Below are 20,152 nucleotides of genomic sequence, written 5' to 3'. Positions count from 1 at the left end.
ATTTCACATCTTGGTTTACTCTCATCTTATCCTGGAATACATGGAATGTGACCACAATTCTCGCCCTGCTCATTGGTTCAGAAGGTCCTACAGGCACGGCGTTCCTGGGAAGGTTCCTGGACTCCAACCTCAAAGCTGACCCCAAACCCAGATGTGAAACTCACTATCACCCCCACCTGCTACTTGCTTGCTAAAACTATCTTTTCTAACTAGAATGGACTGAAGAAGGAGTGATTCATTCATAATGGAAGAAAGAACAAGCCCTCACACCTCCACCCTACCCCTCAAAATGTTTTAATATATCTTGTTTACAAAATAGGACTTAAGAACTACTCTAGAGGATCATGTACATGATAATATTTATCTTTTATTAGATATATTACATATTCCCAAAAAGATATAAAATCTTCCAAGAGAAAATATCAAAACCTATTGATTTCAAGGTAAGCAACATAAACAAAATGAAAGCAAAGAATTTCTTCCAGAAAAAGGAATGTGAAAACATTTCAGCACAAATACAACAAAGACATGGGAAGGTAATTACAATGTTTTACATTTTACAGCATTTTGTTTTAATCAGTATTTGTAGAAAACAAGGATGCTGAGTTCTCAAACACTGTAGTTATAAGCACAAATTAAATTTTCAGAAAAAAAATAAGAGAAAGTAATGAACTACTGAACATCTGCAATAATAAATGTAATAAAACATAAGCAAACAAATATGCCACTGAGATCACAACTGAAGTGTATGATTTTTAGTGTGTGCCAGGGTCACTAAACCATTTAATCAGTTCTTGACCACAACCCAAAGCAAAAGCATCCTCTCTTCATTTCCCTGATGATTTATTCTAAAAATAAAAAGCAGAAACTTGCTGGTAAAAGAGAATTTCTGCTTTATCTGTGAGCAGCTCGTGGCAACACACACTGAATAAGACCCCAACCAAACACGGGACAGATCCATCTCAAACAACCGGGAGTGGCAAAACCACTATTATTGCATCAAGATTTTTTTATTTCAATTGATCAGAAATTCCAGAACAATTAAGCACACCCACTTAAACCACAGAACACAGTGAACTCCTATAGGAAGGTTCTACATTTAAGACACAACGAAAATACTGATCTCATTCCTGGGATTTGCTTCTGGTAATCCTAACACCTGTAGATGTCCACAAAAAGGAAGCTTTTTTTTTTAAAGTTGTTTATCCCCCCAAAATGAGGAAGAAAACTTACAGTACATGTTTATTGCATGAAATTACTCCCTTGTAATATCTCGATCAACACTAGTATTGTTTCCTTAATAATTAAAGGAGAAAGAAGTTTATGAATTTAACATAACAATAATCTTAGGAGCTGCATCCTGACTGAAAATCCAGATGATAATCAGACTACATGATAACATAGAAATTGTGTTTTATTTCTGTATGAAGATGTTGGAATGGCAGGAGGTATAATGGAAGTTTAAAGTCAGGTAATACTAAATCTATTAGTTAACACAAAGAGAATTTTCAGAAGTGCATATAGTCAAGAATCCTTTCTATGCTAAAACTGAATCTTCTAAATGTTGCTAATGTTGCTTTTATTTTAATGTCAAGTTCACGATGATCCCAAATAAATTTTATCAAGAGTACTGTAATGGCACATAGGTTTAGAGCTTCACTTTGAGGTTAGCATGTACAAAAGTCTGGAATTCACTGAACAAACATACTCTTTAATAAGATAAATTATGATGAGCTACGTGTAAGTGGGTTTAAAACAGGGTCTATTTTAAAGCATTCTCTCTTCAAAATGGTGAACTCCTGTGAAATGGAAACAGCATGTGGATTCTGCATGTTACAAAATCCTTGCTTCACGTTGCAGTCTCCTTGGCAGCAGCATATTTTACTTAACAATATTTTTCTTCCTTCTTTTGTTTTCTGACATCTCAGTACATTCAAATAGTCAAAATGTTTAAAGTAACATCACCACAAATTTAATGAAACAGATCAGAACATGGCCAGCATTGTCAGGCAAAAATTATACAATTTATGTGTCATAGAAAGTACCCACCCCTCCACCTCCCCCCAGCCTCTTCCCTTCCCCCAACCATAATATGGACACCAAAAGATTTAACAAGACTTATAAAAAAATAAGGCACATTTATTCTGATACGATAATTTTAAAATAGAAAACCCCTTCTCAGAACATCTGTATTCAAATGAGCTGTGTAAAAAGACACCTTGTGGTACCTAAAAGAGGTCATGGTACCTATGGAATTGCTTCTTCTATTTTAGTGACAATGGAATAAATTGCACCTATCCCACACTGTCAAGTAATGAAAATATGCCTCTTTGTCTACTACTGAATGAGTCAAAATCTGATATTTCTGGAAATACTTACAAAGGGTAGTAGGGGAGGGGTCAAGTGGTACAAGTGGTAGAAAAACACATAGTCAACTATGTATAAGGGTTGACGGATTGCACTTTTCCACATATTTCAACACATAAAATTTTTCTAACATGTATGAATGATTGCAACCATTTTGGCCATTAGCTATTACCCACCAGCTTTTTATTCCATTTTGGTAAAAATGGGTATTTTTGTAAGACTAACAAAGGGTCAGCAACATGAATACTTACAACAATCTCTTCACAACCCCCAACACAGATATAATTAGTTAACATTTAACCTGAGATACAATCTGTTGAGAGGTTGTCTTTAGACATTTCTTTGTTTGTTGCATCAATTCATACTGACGATGGTAGTTCATGGAAGGAACTTAAAAAAAAAAAAGTTTATAGCATGGCTTTTTTTTTTTTCCTCTCTTACTGTACTGGTTTAAAAAAAAAAAATCACAGATTTCATGTCCTCACAGTAGCCAGAAGCTAAAATAATGTGCTTCTTTATTGCACGTCAAACCAAGAAGTGTATAAAAGCCAATGCTTCCCAATCCAAATCTGAAAGCCAGGTTCACCTCAACTGGATTCGGAATGTGCTGATTTCCATGGGACTCAAGTTGATCTCACTTATATTTCGGGCGTCTGGAGGTGAATGCATCAAGGATAATGACGAAGGTATGAGACTTACAACAGTAAACTTGTTAAAAAGTTTCTGTACCAATATCTAAAAAGTAAATGATAAAAAAATTGCACGTTTAGAACAACTTTGAAGAAAGATTACTAGCGCATCTATATATTCAGTGGGAGAAAAAGTGAAAAGTATGTTTGAAGTTACCTTTTAATGAAAAATAAGGGGAAGGGGAGGGAGATTAAATCCACCTCTACATACTTGAACGTGGAGACTAACCCTGGAGGGAGACACAGGAAACTGTAACGGGAGGATGATGGGCTCTGGATTCCTTTTCTGTTGCTTGAGAACACATCAGGTGCAGGGGCCATTTTTTCAATAAAAGAAAGCACATCTATAGGCCAAGAAGCTTTAAACACATCTATATCCTCTTTCAGTCAATACTTACCCCTAACAGTGGTGCTCATCCACCATATTCCCTGTGCCCAAAGAGCCGGGAGATAGGACACAGGCTGCCACAAGGAAGGCCCATCATGTCAGTGAGTCCCATTTATAGGGTGGGGAGGTTGTTTAGAAAATACTGTCCTCACTTCTAGCAGGTTATTCTAATATGTCTCTCTGGATCGTATAACCCCCTAAAGACTCAATGCCTTAATGTTTGAGTACAAATGTTCACAAGCAAGTATTCTCAGATCATCACTAATAAGGGAGAGTGCAAATGTAATGAAACAAAGATATCAGTGCTTTCTTAGCACCAACCACATACAGGGTGAGGAACAGAAATGCAGAAGCTTATCTATCTAAGCAGATTTAGGCCCCCCTACTATATTTTCTTTTCTTTTTGGGTCCTATGCACATACTAATTTTGTAAGGCTGGAACTGAATTACTTGAGTCTGGTCTACACTATGTCTATTAGGTTTTGGAGAAGAGCTGGGTCCCCTGAGCTGACTTGGTGGAGGAGACCCGCCAGTGTGCTAGAATCAGCCCAAGCATCTTCTTGTAGTTACAGCTAGCTCAGAGCCACAGGCATAAGATTGGAGGCTGATTTGCTTCCAAGGAGAGTTCTCTGATGAGAACTGTCAGCAAGACCGCCTTGAAGTCAGAAATGCGCAGCCACCAAGCAGTGGTCAGCCTGAGGATCTGTTTGGTCTGCAGAGTGTGGACTCATATGCAAATCTTGCTTAATCAGAAGATCTAGCCCTGCATCTTTCCCCTGGGGAAACAACTGACTGGAGCTAAGTACAGCTGCCCTGGGGTCTTCGGTTGAGTTATCCCACTGGCCACAGTCTCATTGCTCCCTCTCTTCCCATACTGCAAGCCAGCACCCCACTTTAGTTACTGTAAAACTTGTCTTGGCCCCTGTAGGACTTGGGTTTGACACTCCTGAACTGGATCATACATGACCATGTCCGAGAGAGGTGGAAATGAGGGGGTGGGCAGGAAGAAGGTGCTATGCAGGTTGGAAATGGAAGACCTAAGAATCGATGAGGACACTGCCTTCAAACGTGTACATGTTTGCCTATGCATTTTAATGGTGACAAGAAGAGACTGAACGTTAAGAAAGGGCTTTCTTAAGATGGGGAAACTTGAACTAATTTGAAGTTGAGGGGAATGAGTCAGCGAAGAGGCAATGAAACATCTCATTGTCAAGATTATCTGCAGAAAGTAAGGATTTCAAAGCACACTAACTCAACAAGCAAAAATAAGCTTTCAGCTCACCTTTCCCTGGGTAGTGGAACAAAGCAGCCCCGTGTCTCTGCTAGAGAAGCAGCAATCAAACCCCTTCCTGTGGAGGATCAAGGCTGCCTCATTGGAATGCTTGCCATCCACCTGCAAATGAGCAGAGCGCCAACACGCCACGGTGACATTAAGGCAAATACTGACACTATTGCATACCCTTGACGTCAGTGTCCCCAAACCACAAATGCTCATTTTATTGAAAAGTGAATCCAGGCAAATCCATTTCCATTCAGGTTCCATGCTCACTGTGCCCACCCACCCCCTGCTACACTCCCTCCCACAAGGAGGCAGGTGATATTATGTTCTAAGAATCCCTGTTAAGTCACTCAAGCCTTGGTTTCCTCCATAGTTCCTGAGGACGTGGGTTATCTTTCGTCCACATATTATATATCGTTTTATCAAAGTTTCTTCAAATAAAGCATTTTATTTTATTTTTAATAAATCCATCAACTGAATAAAGTATACCTGAATTTAGTCCTTATCTTGTCATTGAATGATATATTATCCATCTTAAAACTGAAACATGCTTCTTCGTTGAATACTAATTTTTGCTAATTGCATTAACATTTTTAATCTTTAATGTACTGGTTCATTATTTTTATATAAGAGGCATTTAAATTGAATTAGTTATGCTTATCACTTGCTAAGCCAACCACATTTATTAGATTGATATATCATTTAAATTCACATTACAGAAGCTATTCTTCTTGTGCAGGCAAAAAGGAAAATACTAAACATGGCAAGTCAGCTACAGGGATCAGTATACAGTTTCTTGCAATGAAATTTCTTGTACCCATTTAAGTAGCAATGTCACAAATGTTTCAAGTCCTTGAATATTTAAAATTACAACTATTTAATAAATTTTATGTTTCTAAACTGGGAAAATGTTTATGATAAATAAACTGAATTAAAAATCCTTGGAAAAGTTAAGAAGTGCATATTTATTCCAAGGAGAGTCATGTGCTGCTTGGCACTGACACTGTGACGAAATTGGTCCCTTTTTCTTTTTTGTGGCCACAGATATGAATATGCCCATGTTCTTGATCATCCTTACTAGGGCATAAAATTTTTAATGTGCTACAGAGACATCTTTTCTGAACAGCTGCCAGCATTCCCATCACTGATTTGATTTTAATGTGACTGAACAACTTAAAGCTGTCCTTACCTCAGATTCTTGGCTGGAATAACCTGTTTTATGACATTTAACACTGGTATTTTGCAGTGGTACTGCTGAAATTTTGTTTGAAGGGAGAGAAAAAAGTCATTTAAGGGATTCTGTGAGTCATCACAGGACCACATGATACACACAGTAGGTTGAAATCACATGACAGAGATTTCTAATGAAATTTCAAACAATTTCACAGTCCCAAAATGGCACTGAAAGAGCACATAAGAAAACGCTTTATTTATTATATACAGAAGGATAATAGTTGTGCCAATTGTGAAACCTTGGAATAGTCCTTTATTCTTCCTAATTGTCAGTTTCCTTGTCTGTAAAATGGAGCTAATGCATGTCTACCTCCTTCATGGAGTCATGGTGCAGGTTAACCCATTGAAAATACTATGTAAGGTAGCCCAGCTTATAGGACAGAATGTGCTAGTTAAGAAGCTGTAGAAATGAATGGTTCAGAATCTGAGCTGGGAGTCAGACAGCCTAAGATCTGTATCTTAGTTCTGCAATTTACTAGCTGCTGATTTCAGCAAAACAGTTTTTCCTTTACCATAAAAAAAAAAAAAGAGAGAGAGAGATGAAATGAAATGAAATAGCGTAACAAGGACTTAGCCTAGGGTTTGGAGCAGAGGAAGCCCTCAGTATATTGTTATTGTTTCTATCAACATCATCCATCAAATAAATAGTGATTATTTTCATAGTAGTTACAAATTAAACAATATTCTTATCTAACTTCTCATTCACAAATTTCTTTTATTGACATCATAACTTTGTAGCTAAGGATCAGGGAAGCTCCAAATTATATGTCCACAATTATACATCAAAATCAAAACAGAACCCTGATTCAAATTCACAAATTAGATGCCCTCTTAATTAGACTCCAAAAGCACTTATCACTATTAACCTAAAGCATCTGGCCATCTTAACTCACTAGACCATCCTTAAAGAAACACTGATAAGCAGGCATTCCTAAAATTCCTGCAGCACATTTGTTCTTGAATAATGAATATGTAAGGCCTTTAGCAGACTGAAGGTGACAAAAAATTGGGAAGGGAAACACTTTTGGAATTCTGCCACTGAATTTGGTAAGAGATTTAAACAAACAATACAAAAGTAGAGATTAAAGTCATAAAAATTAATTTTCACCAATGGGAAAAAGTTTTACTTTCTCTGAAAACCAAAACTGTATCACTATTCATAAGGACTAAAACACCAAATGAAATGGCATTCATCTTGTGTAAGTTTTAAAAATCAAGTATTCATGAAAGTATCAGTTTTCAAGCAAAAATACCTGAGGCAAAGCAGCAGTTTTTCAGTTTCAAAGTCTGTCTAGACATTTTATTTCCAAGAAAACTGTTTTTCAAAGTAGGGAAACTGTGAATTTAACTTGAATATGTGTACAGGAAAACAGATACCTTCAAGTAGTCACACTATATACTCTAGGAGAGTAAACAAATTTTGAAAGACCTGTTTTTATATTCATTAACACATTAGTAGCATCCAGACCTCAGAAAAGAAGGGGAGGGTGTGGGGAAGAAAACTTACAAATTTTGAAATTGCACCAAGCACTGTGCTAGGTGAGCTTCAAATGAAGTGTCTTTGTAAAACAGTTCAGATCACCATTGAGACTGAACCCCTGCTTGGATGTTCCCAAGTTGCACCAGGAAAATCCACTGTAGAACTTATTTCAGGGGATAAACCAACATCTAGCTCCCAGACTAAGGGGGGGCCTATGAAATGTCTCCAGCAACTGGGGGAACTAGGGGGGAAGGTGATCTGGCTTACCAAATGAAGCCATCAGGCTCAGAGAAAGCTAGACTGGAGGCAAGGTTTGGTTCCACCACGAATCAGTTAAGTGACTGAGTCTATCCTCTGAAAATTCAGGGAACTAGGTTAGACTTGTGACAAACCCCTTTGAGGATCCACCACAGGGAGGACAATAACAGTAACTGCAGCTAACACTTATTGAGCACCTGCTGTGTGCCAGTCATGTACAGAATGCTTTTCATGGATTAACTCATTTCATCTTGCAACAACCTTTGAAGTAGCTGAGGTGATATACAAGGTGTATTGCTCTCTTTAAAGGTAAAGGAACACCCCTATCACAAAACATTCCCTCTCATACATAATGACTCTACAACGGCCCTTCATGACCGTTCCCCATCAATGGCTGGTGAACACTTCTACGGTGTCCCATCATTATTGAGTAGACAAAAAGAAAACAGGCAGTGTGTTCCCTAACATTTTTAGCACTAGTGCTCCCCTCGTCTTCCCAGGCAGTATAAGGTTCTGAGTAGGGAGATCTGGAGTCAGGCTCTTTGCGGTGTGGCTCCCAGCACCGCCGCTTACTGGCTGTGTGACCTGGAAAGTTACCCCAGCCCTAGGTCAGTCAGTTTTCTCTTCCACACGATGGGGCCCAAATAGTGCCTACTTCCACAGTGTTGTCGTGAGAGTTAAATAAGGCTCACGTAAAGCACTCAGGGTAATACCGGGCATGGAGACACTTCTAGGTACATTGTTTTGGAAAATCTGAGGAATCAGTAATAAACTATATAAGGAATACACATCACAATGATATCAAGATTTACTTTGGCAATACACTTCAGCCTTCTCCAATTTATAAAAAAAACAGTGCCAAGATTTTCGCTTCATTATTAGTAACAATCACAACTGCTTATGACTGAATGATCACAGCTGAGAACCTTTATTTGTCAAGCACTTAGTGCTTACTACATGCCAGCTGTTGCTCTAAATGCTTTACAAACATCAACTCATTTAATCCTCTCAGAACATCTCTAAGGTGGGTACTATTACCATTGCCTTGTTACTCGTGAGGAAACTGGGACTCAGAGAATTAAGAGATTTGCTCTAAGACACCCAGCCAGCAAGTACGGGGAATGCACTCAAACCTAGGTGGTCTGACTCCCAAGTCTGTACTTTCACAACTACATTCTCCTGCCTTTGCTCTAGCTGTGGATCCGTGCTCAGAGATACTTAGCTTGGAGGGCAAAGAGGAGGATTGCTTTTGACTTAATATAATGAAAGGCTATCAACTAAAGGAGATCCCCCCTCTGATCCGAGGCTGGAAAAAGGGAGTATTCATTAATGGTTCCAATAGAGCTAAAACCATGATTTACCAAAACATATTCAGAAAGAAAGGTTTAGAAACTATCATTTCTTTCCATCTACAACCCTCCCACCTATCCACTCATCCCATTTTGAAACAGGATTTAAAGTCACTCTGAAAATTACACACACATCTGACAGTCTCTTCTAAGAAAAGGAAGAGCCAAATGTTCCTCTCCTGAGGTGGATGAGAACTCTGCAAAACGTGAGAGCTGAGCTACTCGCATCTCACACCAAAAGAAGCTGGATTTGCTCCTTACAAAAGTGAGGGTCACAAATCTGTAACGCCTGGAAGCTGTGCTAAACAGCATACGTACACACGTTGTTTCTGAGGAAGAGAGGGGTTGTAACTTTGACCAGATTCTCCAAGAAGAATGTGACCCCACCCTTCTCAGAGGATGTGTAAGTTGTACACAGATAAAGGCACAGCTAAACACCTGGTGGGAAAATTTCTCCAACTCGCCCAGATTCTTTGAAAATGCCAAACAACACTCATATTTCAGTGCATTCTGGCAGCTGGGAAGGTTAGAAAATCTCACACTGTGTTATAAGTCCTGAGACAGGAAATAACCAGTAGAAATTCATTTTCCAGGGCACTCGTTAAAATGTCAATAACGGTTATCCTGTTTTAATCAACAAGATAGCATGACAGAAAGAAAGGGGAAGGTGAATAGCTGTTCTCAGATATGTACAACAAAGGACATTTTTTCCCACAATTTTCACCTTTCGAGAAGCTAGGGAGATCAATAAAGCACCAATCAATTCTTATAAGAAGGGTAAAATAAAGTAAAACCTTAAACTGCCTCTTACAAGAAAAGGAGGGGGTGGTATAAACAAGTTGAGAGAGAAAATCTTATTCAGTAAGTGGTGCTGATGTTGAAATGACTGGTTAACTATTTGTAAGAAACAGTTAAGCACAAATCAAAATAAATTCCATACAGAGTGAAGAGTTAAATGTAATACATAGCTATAGATAGAGAGTATAGATATAAAGATATATATCTAAAATTAAATTAAATAAAAATATATGTAAACATAAAAGCAGTGGAAACAATCTGCAAAAAAAAGTTGAAACAGATATCATTGTTCAAAACATCAAGGCAGAATGGCTCCATGAAGCCTAGATGAACAGCTTAATCAAGTTCCTCCTCATCTCTGGAATGTCAGCATTCCAGGATGAACCTTTCACTGTAGCCTGACCCATGATCCGTCCTCCCATGAGATTCTCCCAGCATCCTCTCTACCAAGCCTCTCTTCTCCCTAAATCATTACCCTTTCCTAATGACATGGTTTTCCCGTTTAGTGCACTTGAGTGGTCCTCTTATTCCCCAGTTTTCAAATCTTTATAGAAGCTTCGTTTTGTATCTCAAACTGTTGATAGTGTAAGAACAGAGGGTGATAAAGAGAGCTGGAGGCCAGGCATATAGGATGAGAAGGCTAACATTTAAATTCCTAGACAGGGGCTGGAGCATGCTGGGCCATACAGCTATGAGGCAGGGTTTTAAGAGATGTTTGTTTCCCTCTTCATCTGACTACAAATATATGACATATAATTAAGTTTTTTCCAAAAAAAATTATAAACTAGAAAAGCAAGAGATGCCTATGTAAAAATAAACTCATCTACCAATATAGAACAATTTCTGAAAAACTGGACTTTTTCTCCTTGAGAAACTGGACTTTAAGAACAGATTTAGTAAGTCTTAAAAGGTCAAATACCACCCTCTGAGGCTACGTTCAGCACCCAGGTTCAGAAGACCTGGATGTGGCTCCTGATTCTGCCATTTACTGCTGGGTAGTTTAATTTTAATCATTTAATTTCTCTAACCCTTACTTTCCTAATTTAGCCAATGGTGATAACTCAGCAATTTCTAGAATCATGAGAGTTATTGAAAATTACTGATTCCTAAGCTCTCCACACCAGACCTACAGAATCAGAATCTCAGAGATGGGGGAGTCTGTAAAAGTCTCTTCTTGTAAAAATCTCCTCAGTGTGATCTGGACACAGTGAGTCGGAGAATGATAGCTTGAAATGCTGAACCAGCTCAGTGGTTAGCAAACCTCCAGCCCCCACCTTCCTTCCCTCACTATTGCTTGAGCCCATAACTCCTTTCTCCTCAAGGAGTGAGGGAGACTGAGGCTTAGAACTGAGCAACCTTCAGACAGCAGCCTGGGCATGGGCAAGCAGAGGACGTGTCCTCTGTTACACAGCTGATGGGGGAAGTCAGAAGGGAAGACAGATGTGCCCTTATCATGTCAAGGGGGTCCTCAGACACTTTTCTCATGGAAATACTGTGAGGTGATGGTTAGGAAAATGCTTACTTAGATATAGGCCAATGTAGACCTCTAGTCTTGCTTGGAAGCAGCCAACACCTCTGTTTACATAATTTCAATGGGAAAAATGCACTGCAGTCTCTGAACAACTCATTATTGTATGCTGGAAGCTGCCAGCACACAAAAAAAAACAAGAACACAATCCAAAATGATTAGCTCTGGCTTCTGGATTGAGTTATTTTTGTCTTTCTTTTAGTATAATCATGAAATTACACTTGACACCTTTTAAGTATCAAGCTTTCTTTGAATGAATACCTACATTAGCTTCCTTCAATGATTACTTTCCTATTATCAGAGGTTAGGGGACAGAGAGCAATTCTTTAAAGTATCCCTTCGGACTACTGGTAAGTTTTTTCTTTTCCCCCTGCAATTTTATTATTTATTTATTTTTTACATCTTCACTGGAGTATAATTGTACTGGTAAGTTTTTGAACAACTGTTAGAAATACGTGCTAAGAGTCAAAGACTAACATAGAACTGGCACCAATTTATATGATAATGCAAAAAAGCCCCAAATATTTAGTTCTGATCACGTGTTAGGCATTAACCTATGCCTATGGTTAGGCATTTCAGTCTTTATTCTTCCTGGTCAAATTGTTAAATTGCTTTTATTCCCTCTGCTAAAACTCCAGTTTGCACCTGCGTTGGCATGTACTGTAAGCATCATCAGGATAACAATGTATGTCTACAAAGCACTTCTGTTTCAAAGGGCTCTCACAGCACTATTTCATCTGTTTTTCATACTAGACCTGAAACAGGCATATCTGATATCAGGCCCATTTTATAAATGGTAGCTGAGTCAGCAGTCACGCAGCCAGCAGGGAATGAAGGTGGTTCACCTTCCAAAGGTGAGAAGGGCAATGGGAAGCCAGGTGGCTACAGCCAGCGAGGCCAGACTGCAGAGGGACTGAATGCCCAAGGGTCTAAATCAACTTTGTAGGCAATGGGATTTTTAATCCCGAAAGTGATTAGATTTGTATTACAGGAAGCTAGCCAACAGCAGGAAGAATGAAAGGAACAGGTAATCATAAAAGAGAGGTGATCTGGAAAACAAGCAAAAACCTTGGAGGGTAAAACCCTACACTCACCGATTCTGGAGTCAGCTGGTGCTGCTTCCAGAAAATAATCATGGGAAAGAGTCATCTAAAAGTGAGGCTAAAACTTCTCCATGGCCGCCATGGACCCCAGAAGCCCCTGGATCCCTCAGCTCGCTAATGTCCTCTACCATCCATGCCCCGAGGTGGCAGCCTCAGGCTCAGAGTCTGGTGTCTCCACCCTATCCATTCTCTTTAGCCCATGAATTAATGACAGGTTACCTCAGGGAGGCTGCCCATCTCTAGTGCGTTCTTTCCCTGAGTCAAAAAGTAGACCCACAAAAGACCATAGTAGAATCCTAGAGAGAACGCTCACAAGGTCCACTTGTCCAACAAATTGTCACCGAGCCCCTACTAGGTGCAGGCGCTGTTCTCGGCAGGGGGATACAGCAAGGCATCAAAGAACAGCCCAGGTTTCATGGCTCTTCCATTCTGACCAGCATCTCCTGCCTTCAGGCCTTCCACTTGCTCCTAACTCTTCCCAACCGCTCTACCCTCAGAAATCTGCATTTCTTATTCCCTGACCTCCTTTGGATTTTTACTCCATTATCACCTTTTCTGCAAGGCCTTCTCCAACCACGCTATTCAAATCACCTTCTAAAACTGCCCTTCCTTCCTTCTTCCCCTTCATTATAACACTTATCATCATCTAACATATGTTTCTCTTATTTTTTCATCTTCAATTATTTTTCTCCTCTCACTAGAATCTAAGCTTCAGAAAGGCAAGGGCTCTTGTCTGTTTAGTCCATGACTACACCCCAGTGCCTTTAGCAATAACTGGCATGTAGCAGGCATGAAATAAATCCTGAAGTTCACTCACGTGATCAAACAAGCCCTTTTGACACAGAGGTACACACACAGGCCTCTAACGTTCACTTGCATTCATTATTATTAGACACATGTATTTTCCTACATAGTCAGGCGTAAGTTCCCTATCTTGGACATATAGTTTTAAAGCCCTAAATGTCCAAATTTGTAGGCATTGATCCTTCCTTTGTTTGGTTCTCTTCAGTTCTTTGTTCTTGAGCTAAACATTTTTTCCTCTTACACTCTCTTCCAACATGAACACTCTTCTTTTCGCACTCAGGCCATTTATTATAAGACATTTCCTACAGAATCTATAACCACTCACTATTTCCGGCTAAGTGGATGTCAATCCACAAGATGAAACAGCTTTACAAAACATAAAAATGATGTCAAACCTCTCATCTTTTCTTCTTTTCAAATGCAGTCTCTGACTTTAAAAGTAGGCATGTAGGTAAACTCAAGCAATCAATCTGTGTTAAAATTCCATCCCTAATAAAATCTTCCCTTGTTTCTTCCTCTGATGTGTTTTTATATCTCATCTACATAGCTGGATTCTCAATGCAAAGATTTGGGGTTTTTAGGATTTTTTTTGTATTTTTAGGAGAAAAGATATGAATGTACAAAGTCTCTGGTACAGAAATAATTACACACTATACCTTCTGTTTCTCTAACTCCTGAGAAACACTGACTAATAAGGAGAAACAAATGGAAAATGCCAGTAGGGCTGATCTTAAGGCCTGGTTCTCCCACCTACTAATTATGTGACCTCAGGCCAGTCTCAGCTTCCTTATCTGTAAAAAGAAGCTGATATTCCCTGACCTGCTCACCACACAGAACTTTTCTGAGAATAAAATAAATCAGTCTAAGGAAACACTCTAAACTACAGAGCAACAGTCAAGTGAAAGGTACAATGATGTTGCCTAAAGGTGAAGTCCTCTTAATCATTCTTTGAAGCAGAGTAAAATTTACAGTTTTATTCCTTCCACTCCCTTACACCAAGTATACTACAAAAAGTAATTTTTTATAGATATGTTTTGGGATATACCTTTGATTGTATCGTCCTCAGATTAACCAGATGAATGTCACAAGGGAAAGATGACATTAATGGAGAGAATTCACCGAGCAGCTGAAGGGTGGGCACAGGGACCTTTTCTGTCATTGGAAAGATAGGATGATTCAGGAAAGAAGAAGTTATGTGGCTAAGGAGGGAAGGATAACTGACCGACTTCTTTTCTTCTTCCTATCAAGAAAAAAGAAAAATGCTTAAGAGTTATATATTTGCAGTTCTTACAGTATTAATTGAATTATCAGACAGGGTTTAAACAGGAAAAAAATATACAAATATATTAATACTTTGATTGCATTATATTTTATAAATAAGTCTTAGACAATGCACAGCAGATTACCAAGTTCAGTTCTAAGAAAACAGTGTCCACCTAACTCCCATGTTGAGAAATATCTCTTTTCCATTGCTTTAAAACTAAAAATCCTGACAACATTCTCAACATTCTAGGACAAGGTATAACTTTTTATGAAAATTCTTTCTCAACCTACCACAAAACTCTTAAAGTAGATGGGTTGGGATGTTCATGTATCTTATACATTGTCAAGTGCTATCTCTTCTCCCTCAGGTTTTACCCATCATATTCTTATGGTTTCATTTATACACTTAACTAGACTGTAAAGTTATGTATTGATCCAAAGTTATGTTTTATAAATGTTACCCAATGATAGGATTTTTTTAAAAAAACTCAGAAATAAATATTTAAAATAACACAGGTAGCATAACTAGATCATCTGTTTTTTTTAAATTTGGTAAAATCATTGTCAGTTGCTTCACTTTATTCCAAAAATAGGAACTACTATATGTGTTATAGAATAGTTATCACACATTTACATGGTACACAATTTATTCAGTATAATTTTTAAATACTTTAGTCTTTGCTATGGTGTATGCTTAGAGCCAAGTATTTCAGCATGTTCAAACATTAAGTAAATCTACCAGAACTAGGGATATACATATGGTAGATGACATACACAATTAATTAAATCAATGACTAAGTAGAACCTTAACCAATAATGCCTAAGGTGTAAAAGCAGACACAGAAAAGCACTAAGAAGAAAACATAATTTATGTAGAAAGGTCTTTTGATCACCAGCAACATTTACAGAAAATTTAATTTTATATCTTATTTTTCGTAATGACTATTTCACTGATATCTTCTGATTTTGCATATTTTTAATAGAGGGCTCAAATAAAAGGTTTGGCTACTTATCTGTGTGAAAAGATAAGATTTACAGAAAATACAGAGCTTAAAATTCAGAATGTCAGATTAGCATTGAACAGAGGGTGGTAGCAAAGAGTGAGGAGCATCTTGCCAGCAGCAAACTGTAGATACCATTACAATTCAGACTATGAAGAGAGAAAAGAAAAATTTTTCAAGGCAACAGAGGGACACTACAATATTAAGATACTGACAAAAAATATTAGGTATAAAAAGCGTTGTTAAAAAATTTTATCCATTCCACATTCCTTTTTTTAAGGAAAGATTAAATAAAGCATATAAAATAATATTCTTCAGCAATATTGAAATTTAATGCAGCTTGTAGAATAGCATGAAGAGAGAGGGAACAGTTTCAACAAGAAGCTTTAAGTATACTCAAATATCAAAGGACTTCATAATCTAGGTCAGGATTGCTGACAAAATCACTTATGAGTAATAAAAGATAAAAGCTTTTTAAGGCAGGAAAACACCTGCCTTATCAGATTCCGGAGGCATTAAGTCCATTCTAGGTCAAGAAACATTCAGAAAAAGCTTTCTGGCTTTGTCTTATGCTCTTGGAGGAATCCTTGGACGCTTCAGTGAGTACGTAGGGTACTTCTTGATAGATTATCTATACCTTAGTAGCAGTGATGTGCATATTTACTATTTCTCCAAACCCAAATCAGTTCTGACCTTCAGTGCTTCCCCCACATTGACCATACATCAGAATCGCTTGGGGAACTTTTAGAAAACACAGATCCCTGGACCCGAACCCAAATCTACTGAATCAGAACCTCCTGGGGTGGGGCCCTCGGAAGGTAAAGTTAAAAGCCCCCCAGATGACTGTCACATAGTCAGTCCCACACCGCTCTGCTGACCTGTGCTAGGAACTGCCACCCCAGACATCCTCCCAACCTTTTAGAAGAAACAAAGCTCCCTTTGGAATCAAAAGTATAAGCCTCATCCTTTAACTTGTTTGGGATTAAAAAAACCAATATGCAGACTCGAAAACATGTTAATGAAAAGTCTTGTCAAATGATACAATGCCGTGAATGTAAGCACTTTTAGCATTCAAGAACTGTGCTATTTATTGTCTCCTAAGCAAGATAAAGAAGAAAAGTTTATATAAGAGTTGTGGTTTGGTGTCAGAAGAGCTCCTTGAACAAGTAACACTGCTGGACGCTGACCAAGTCGGGTGTGGCAAAGTCTCAGGCAGAGCGCCATCATTCCCACACTTTCTGAACATATTTATAGCAGTAAGGGGCTAGCAAGATATTTAACTGTGGAGCTATCACCAATCTTTTAACCATAACCCTGATGATAAACCCAAAGCTTATAAAATACATTTACTATAGGAAATTTTACATGTTCGTTTAAGCTATAAATGAATTTCCCAGCCTTATAGTAACTAATATACTACTCTAAACATTATTTGGTTTCTTGTAGGTTGGAAGGTTTCAGACTGTACAGGTCTGGTTTTCTCCCTGCATCCTGTTCAACATTAAAAAGAGTTTCTAGCACATTCTGATCCAAACCACACCAAGTTGCGATCTTCTCTATTGGGTTTCAGCCCTTATTTCATAAGTCAGAACTTCTTGCCAGGCTCCTTCGTGCCCTTCATTAAGCCCAGATGAGTTCTCTGATTCCTAAACATCACAGGTTTCCATTCTGTCTACATCAAAACCTGCTAAATTATTAAGAAAAAGATCGTTTTTTTAGTCACCTTTGTTTATTCAGAATGACCTGACACACGGTGAGAACTTGATAAATGTTTGTTGATGATTAATTAATTTATTAATTACTACATTAACAAGCAATGCAGTATAAATGAAAGAGAAAATTACTGTAGGGGGAAGGATGGGGTAAAAAGACAAAGAGGGAGGAGAGAGAATGAATGAAAATATGTAGACCTGTAAGATTTAGAGATAAATATCATTTAGCGCAGAGCTGAAGTCTAGTAGTATATGGGCCAAGCTGGCCTATTAGACATGTTTTGGTAGCTCTGTATGGTATTAAAAAGTTATTTGTTTTTCAGCCACCTCTCAAAAAAAGAAAAAAATCCAAGAGATTTCACATTAAAATCATCAACACAACAATAATAACAAAAACTCCCCTTAACAGATAACTGTTTTTTTACCCCAAACACTGGAAAATGAAGTCACACTGGGTCCCCACATTCTCATGTGGAAACATCATCTAGGGCTGAGCTGTGGCTCCTAAGTGGGATGTGTCCATCCTCATGTTCACCACAGACCCTCTGGTCACCTCACGTAAGCATTTGCCCTCAAACCTGAACAACCTCCCTCATGCCATCACTTCCCTGAGCCCTGTCAGCATTTGAGTTTTTACCTGATCTCTCCAACTTCCTCTCCTTATATGTGAAGAACTGGTATCCAGAGGTAAAATGACCCAGTTGTAACACACGAACACTTCCTAGTTCAACGCCCCCTTTACTATTATACTAGTCGCCAGAAGAAAGGGGGTAGGAAGTAAGGGTCAAAGAAACAAACCCTGAAGAGTAATGCTGATAAGACAGTTCCTATTTTCCACTTCTGCTGAGCCTTGAGCATTATTCCCACGGATGACAGTCAACCTCACACAGCCACAGTGCTTCACTGGGCATTTATACCTCTCCCAGCAATTATTTATCATTCCAGTCTTGTTCTCACTGCCTCTCTGCAGAACGCTCAAGAACAGGACGCTTTCATTTAGTCATCCAGGATTATTCCCATGAGGCTCAAAGCTTCCCACTAAAATGCGTTCCCTTCCAGGGAGTGTCTCCCCACCTCAGTTTCTACCATTGATATTTTAGTCATAAGTCTGAGTTGAAAATAAAGACACTTTCTAGAAAATTTAAGTTACATGATGACATATTAACATTTCTTAATCAAATGTCTTTTTAATCAATTTTGCTAGAAATTAAAATGTATTTTCTCTTCTCTAGTTCATTTCTTATTTAAAAGAAACTATTGATTTAAGCCCAAGAATTTATAGTTTAGCAAAAGAAAAATTTAACCAACACAGGATTATAAAATCTTTGAATCAAATTTAAATCAATTACTACCCAAAGAGTTCTGAATGACAGTAAACAAATTATTTAACTTCTAAGTGAAAGCTTTATAGATCTGACATGAACATTTTTATTGCCATAGTTAACAGAAGTTTTGTAAATTAGTGTCTATAGAGAGAAAAATCGTCAAAGCCAGAAACATTTCAGGAGGAGCAGAAGATAGTAGCTGCCAGCACTCAGACAATGATTTTTATATAAAGTTTTAATCCTAAAACTAAGCTCTTATCAGTAATTGATTTAAACCACGAGTCTCAAGAACTGGTATAAATCTTGACATCTAAAATGGATATTAAAATCTTTTCCTAAAAGGTTCTAACTACTGGGAGAATTCTTTGCCATAATTAGCTGTTGCCATTTCATTCAATCAACCAGTATTTTATTTATAGAATGCCTACCACAGGCAAGGAGGCCATGTGGGGCACATGCAAATGAAGTAGACAAATCCCTAGAATCTAGTAGGGGGAATAGAACATGCATACGGTGACAAGGCAGTAAGCAGTAATTGCGATAAATACAGTGGTGCAATGTGCTATCACAGTTCATTCATTTGTGCATTTGTGTATTCATTCACAGAACATACACTGGGTGCTTGCTCTGCTAGGAATAATCCTAGAAGCAGATAGAGACATAAGCCCTACTCCCAGTGGGTTTACGGTCCCAAAGAGGAGAAAAACAATGATCACATAATCACACAAACACAAAGGAGAGGTGCATGGTTCTGAGGGAGCGCAGAAGGGGATCTGACCTGGTCAAGCCGAAGCAGTTGATGAAGTAGGCCCTGATCTGAACTATTACTAAGAGTCGCTGGGCAGAGAGATTGAAAGGCGTGTGCAAAGGTGCTTTGAGGGCTGGGTGCATGGGAAGTCCCTATGACTGAAAGAAAAACCAGCTGGCCCAGAGCAGAAACAGGGAAAGCCATGTAGATGAGGATGGGGGACAGGCAGGGCCCATACCACGAGGAGATCTGTGGGCTATGGTAAGGATTTGGCTTTTATATTGAGAGCAATGAGAAGACATAGTGGGGTTAAGCAGGGCACAGGGAGGACAGATTTGGTTTTGAAAAAACAAAAAATACTGCTTACTGGGTTAAAAACAGATATAGCAGAAAGAAGAGACAAGAGTGGATGTGTATAGGCTACCTCCAGGAAACACATGATGCTAGTTTAGATTAGAGTCGCTGAAGTAATCAAGTTCATAGATTTGAAATATTCAGGCAATGAGATAGCCAAGCACTGGTGATGACTCTGCTGTGAGAAGAGAGCAAGCAAAGGAGAAGTGTCCATCAGAGATGACTCATAGGCGGCTGGACTGGATGGAAGGTGGTGCTAGTTATCAAGAGAGGGAACACTGGAAAAGGGCCAGGTGTGGGGGGGAGGGAGATCACAAGAATGATATTGGATATGTCGAGCTTGAGATGCCCTTAAAAATGTAGAAAGAAATGCCAGGAAGCAACCAGATAGATGGGTCTGGAGGTGAGAGGTGAAACCGAAGCTGGGGGCTTGTATTTGTGGGTTCCAATTGACGCAGAGGAAGGCCGTACAA

General features: G+C 38.6%; 1 protein-coding gene across 1 annotated transcript in view; it reads right to left on the bottom strand.

Annotated features, from left to right (window-relative positions):
- Window positions 1–347: 347 nt before the first annotated feature.
- Window positions 348–20,152, bottom strand: part of MAN2A1 (mannosidase alpha class 2A member 1) — a 161,235-nt gene continuing 141,430 nt past the window's right edge. Inside the window, exons 20-22 of the mRNA XM_019940811.3 lie at window positions 14,322–14,516; window positions 4,727–4,837; window positions 348–3,102 (exon numbers count right to left, since the gene is read on the bottom strand). Of these exons, the coding sequence (XP_019796370.2) occupies window positions 2,950–3,102; window positions 4,727–4,837; window positions 14,322–14,516 (459 nt within the window). The 3' untranslated portion in view covers window positions 348–2,949. The remainder of the gene's footprint in view (window positions 3,103–4,726; window positions 4,838–14,321; window positions 14,517–20,152) is intronic.

This window comes from Tursiops truncatus, chromosome 3, assembly GCF_011762595.2.
Source record: "Tursiops truncatus isolate mTurTru1 chromosome 3, mTurTru1.mat.Y, whole genome shotgun sequence".
Lineage (NCBI taxonomy): Eukaryota > Metazoa > Chordata > Mammalia > Artiodactyla > Delphinidae > Tursiops > Tursiops truncatus.
This window is presented reverse-complemented; position numbering and strand designations above follow the sequence as displayed.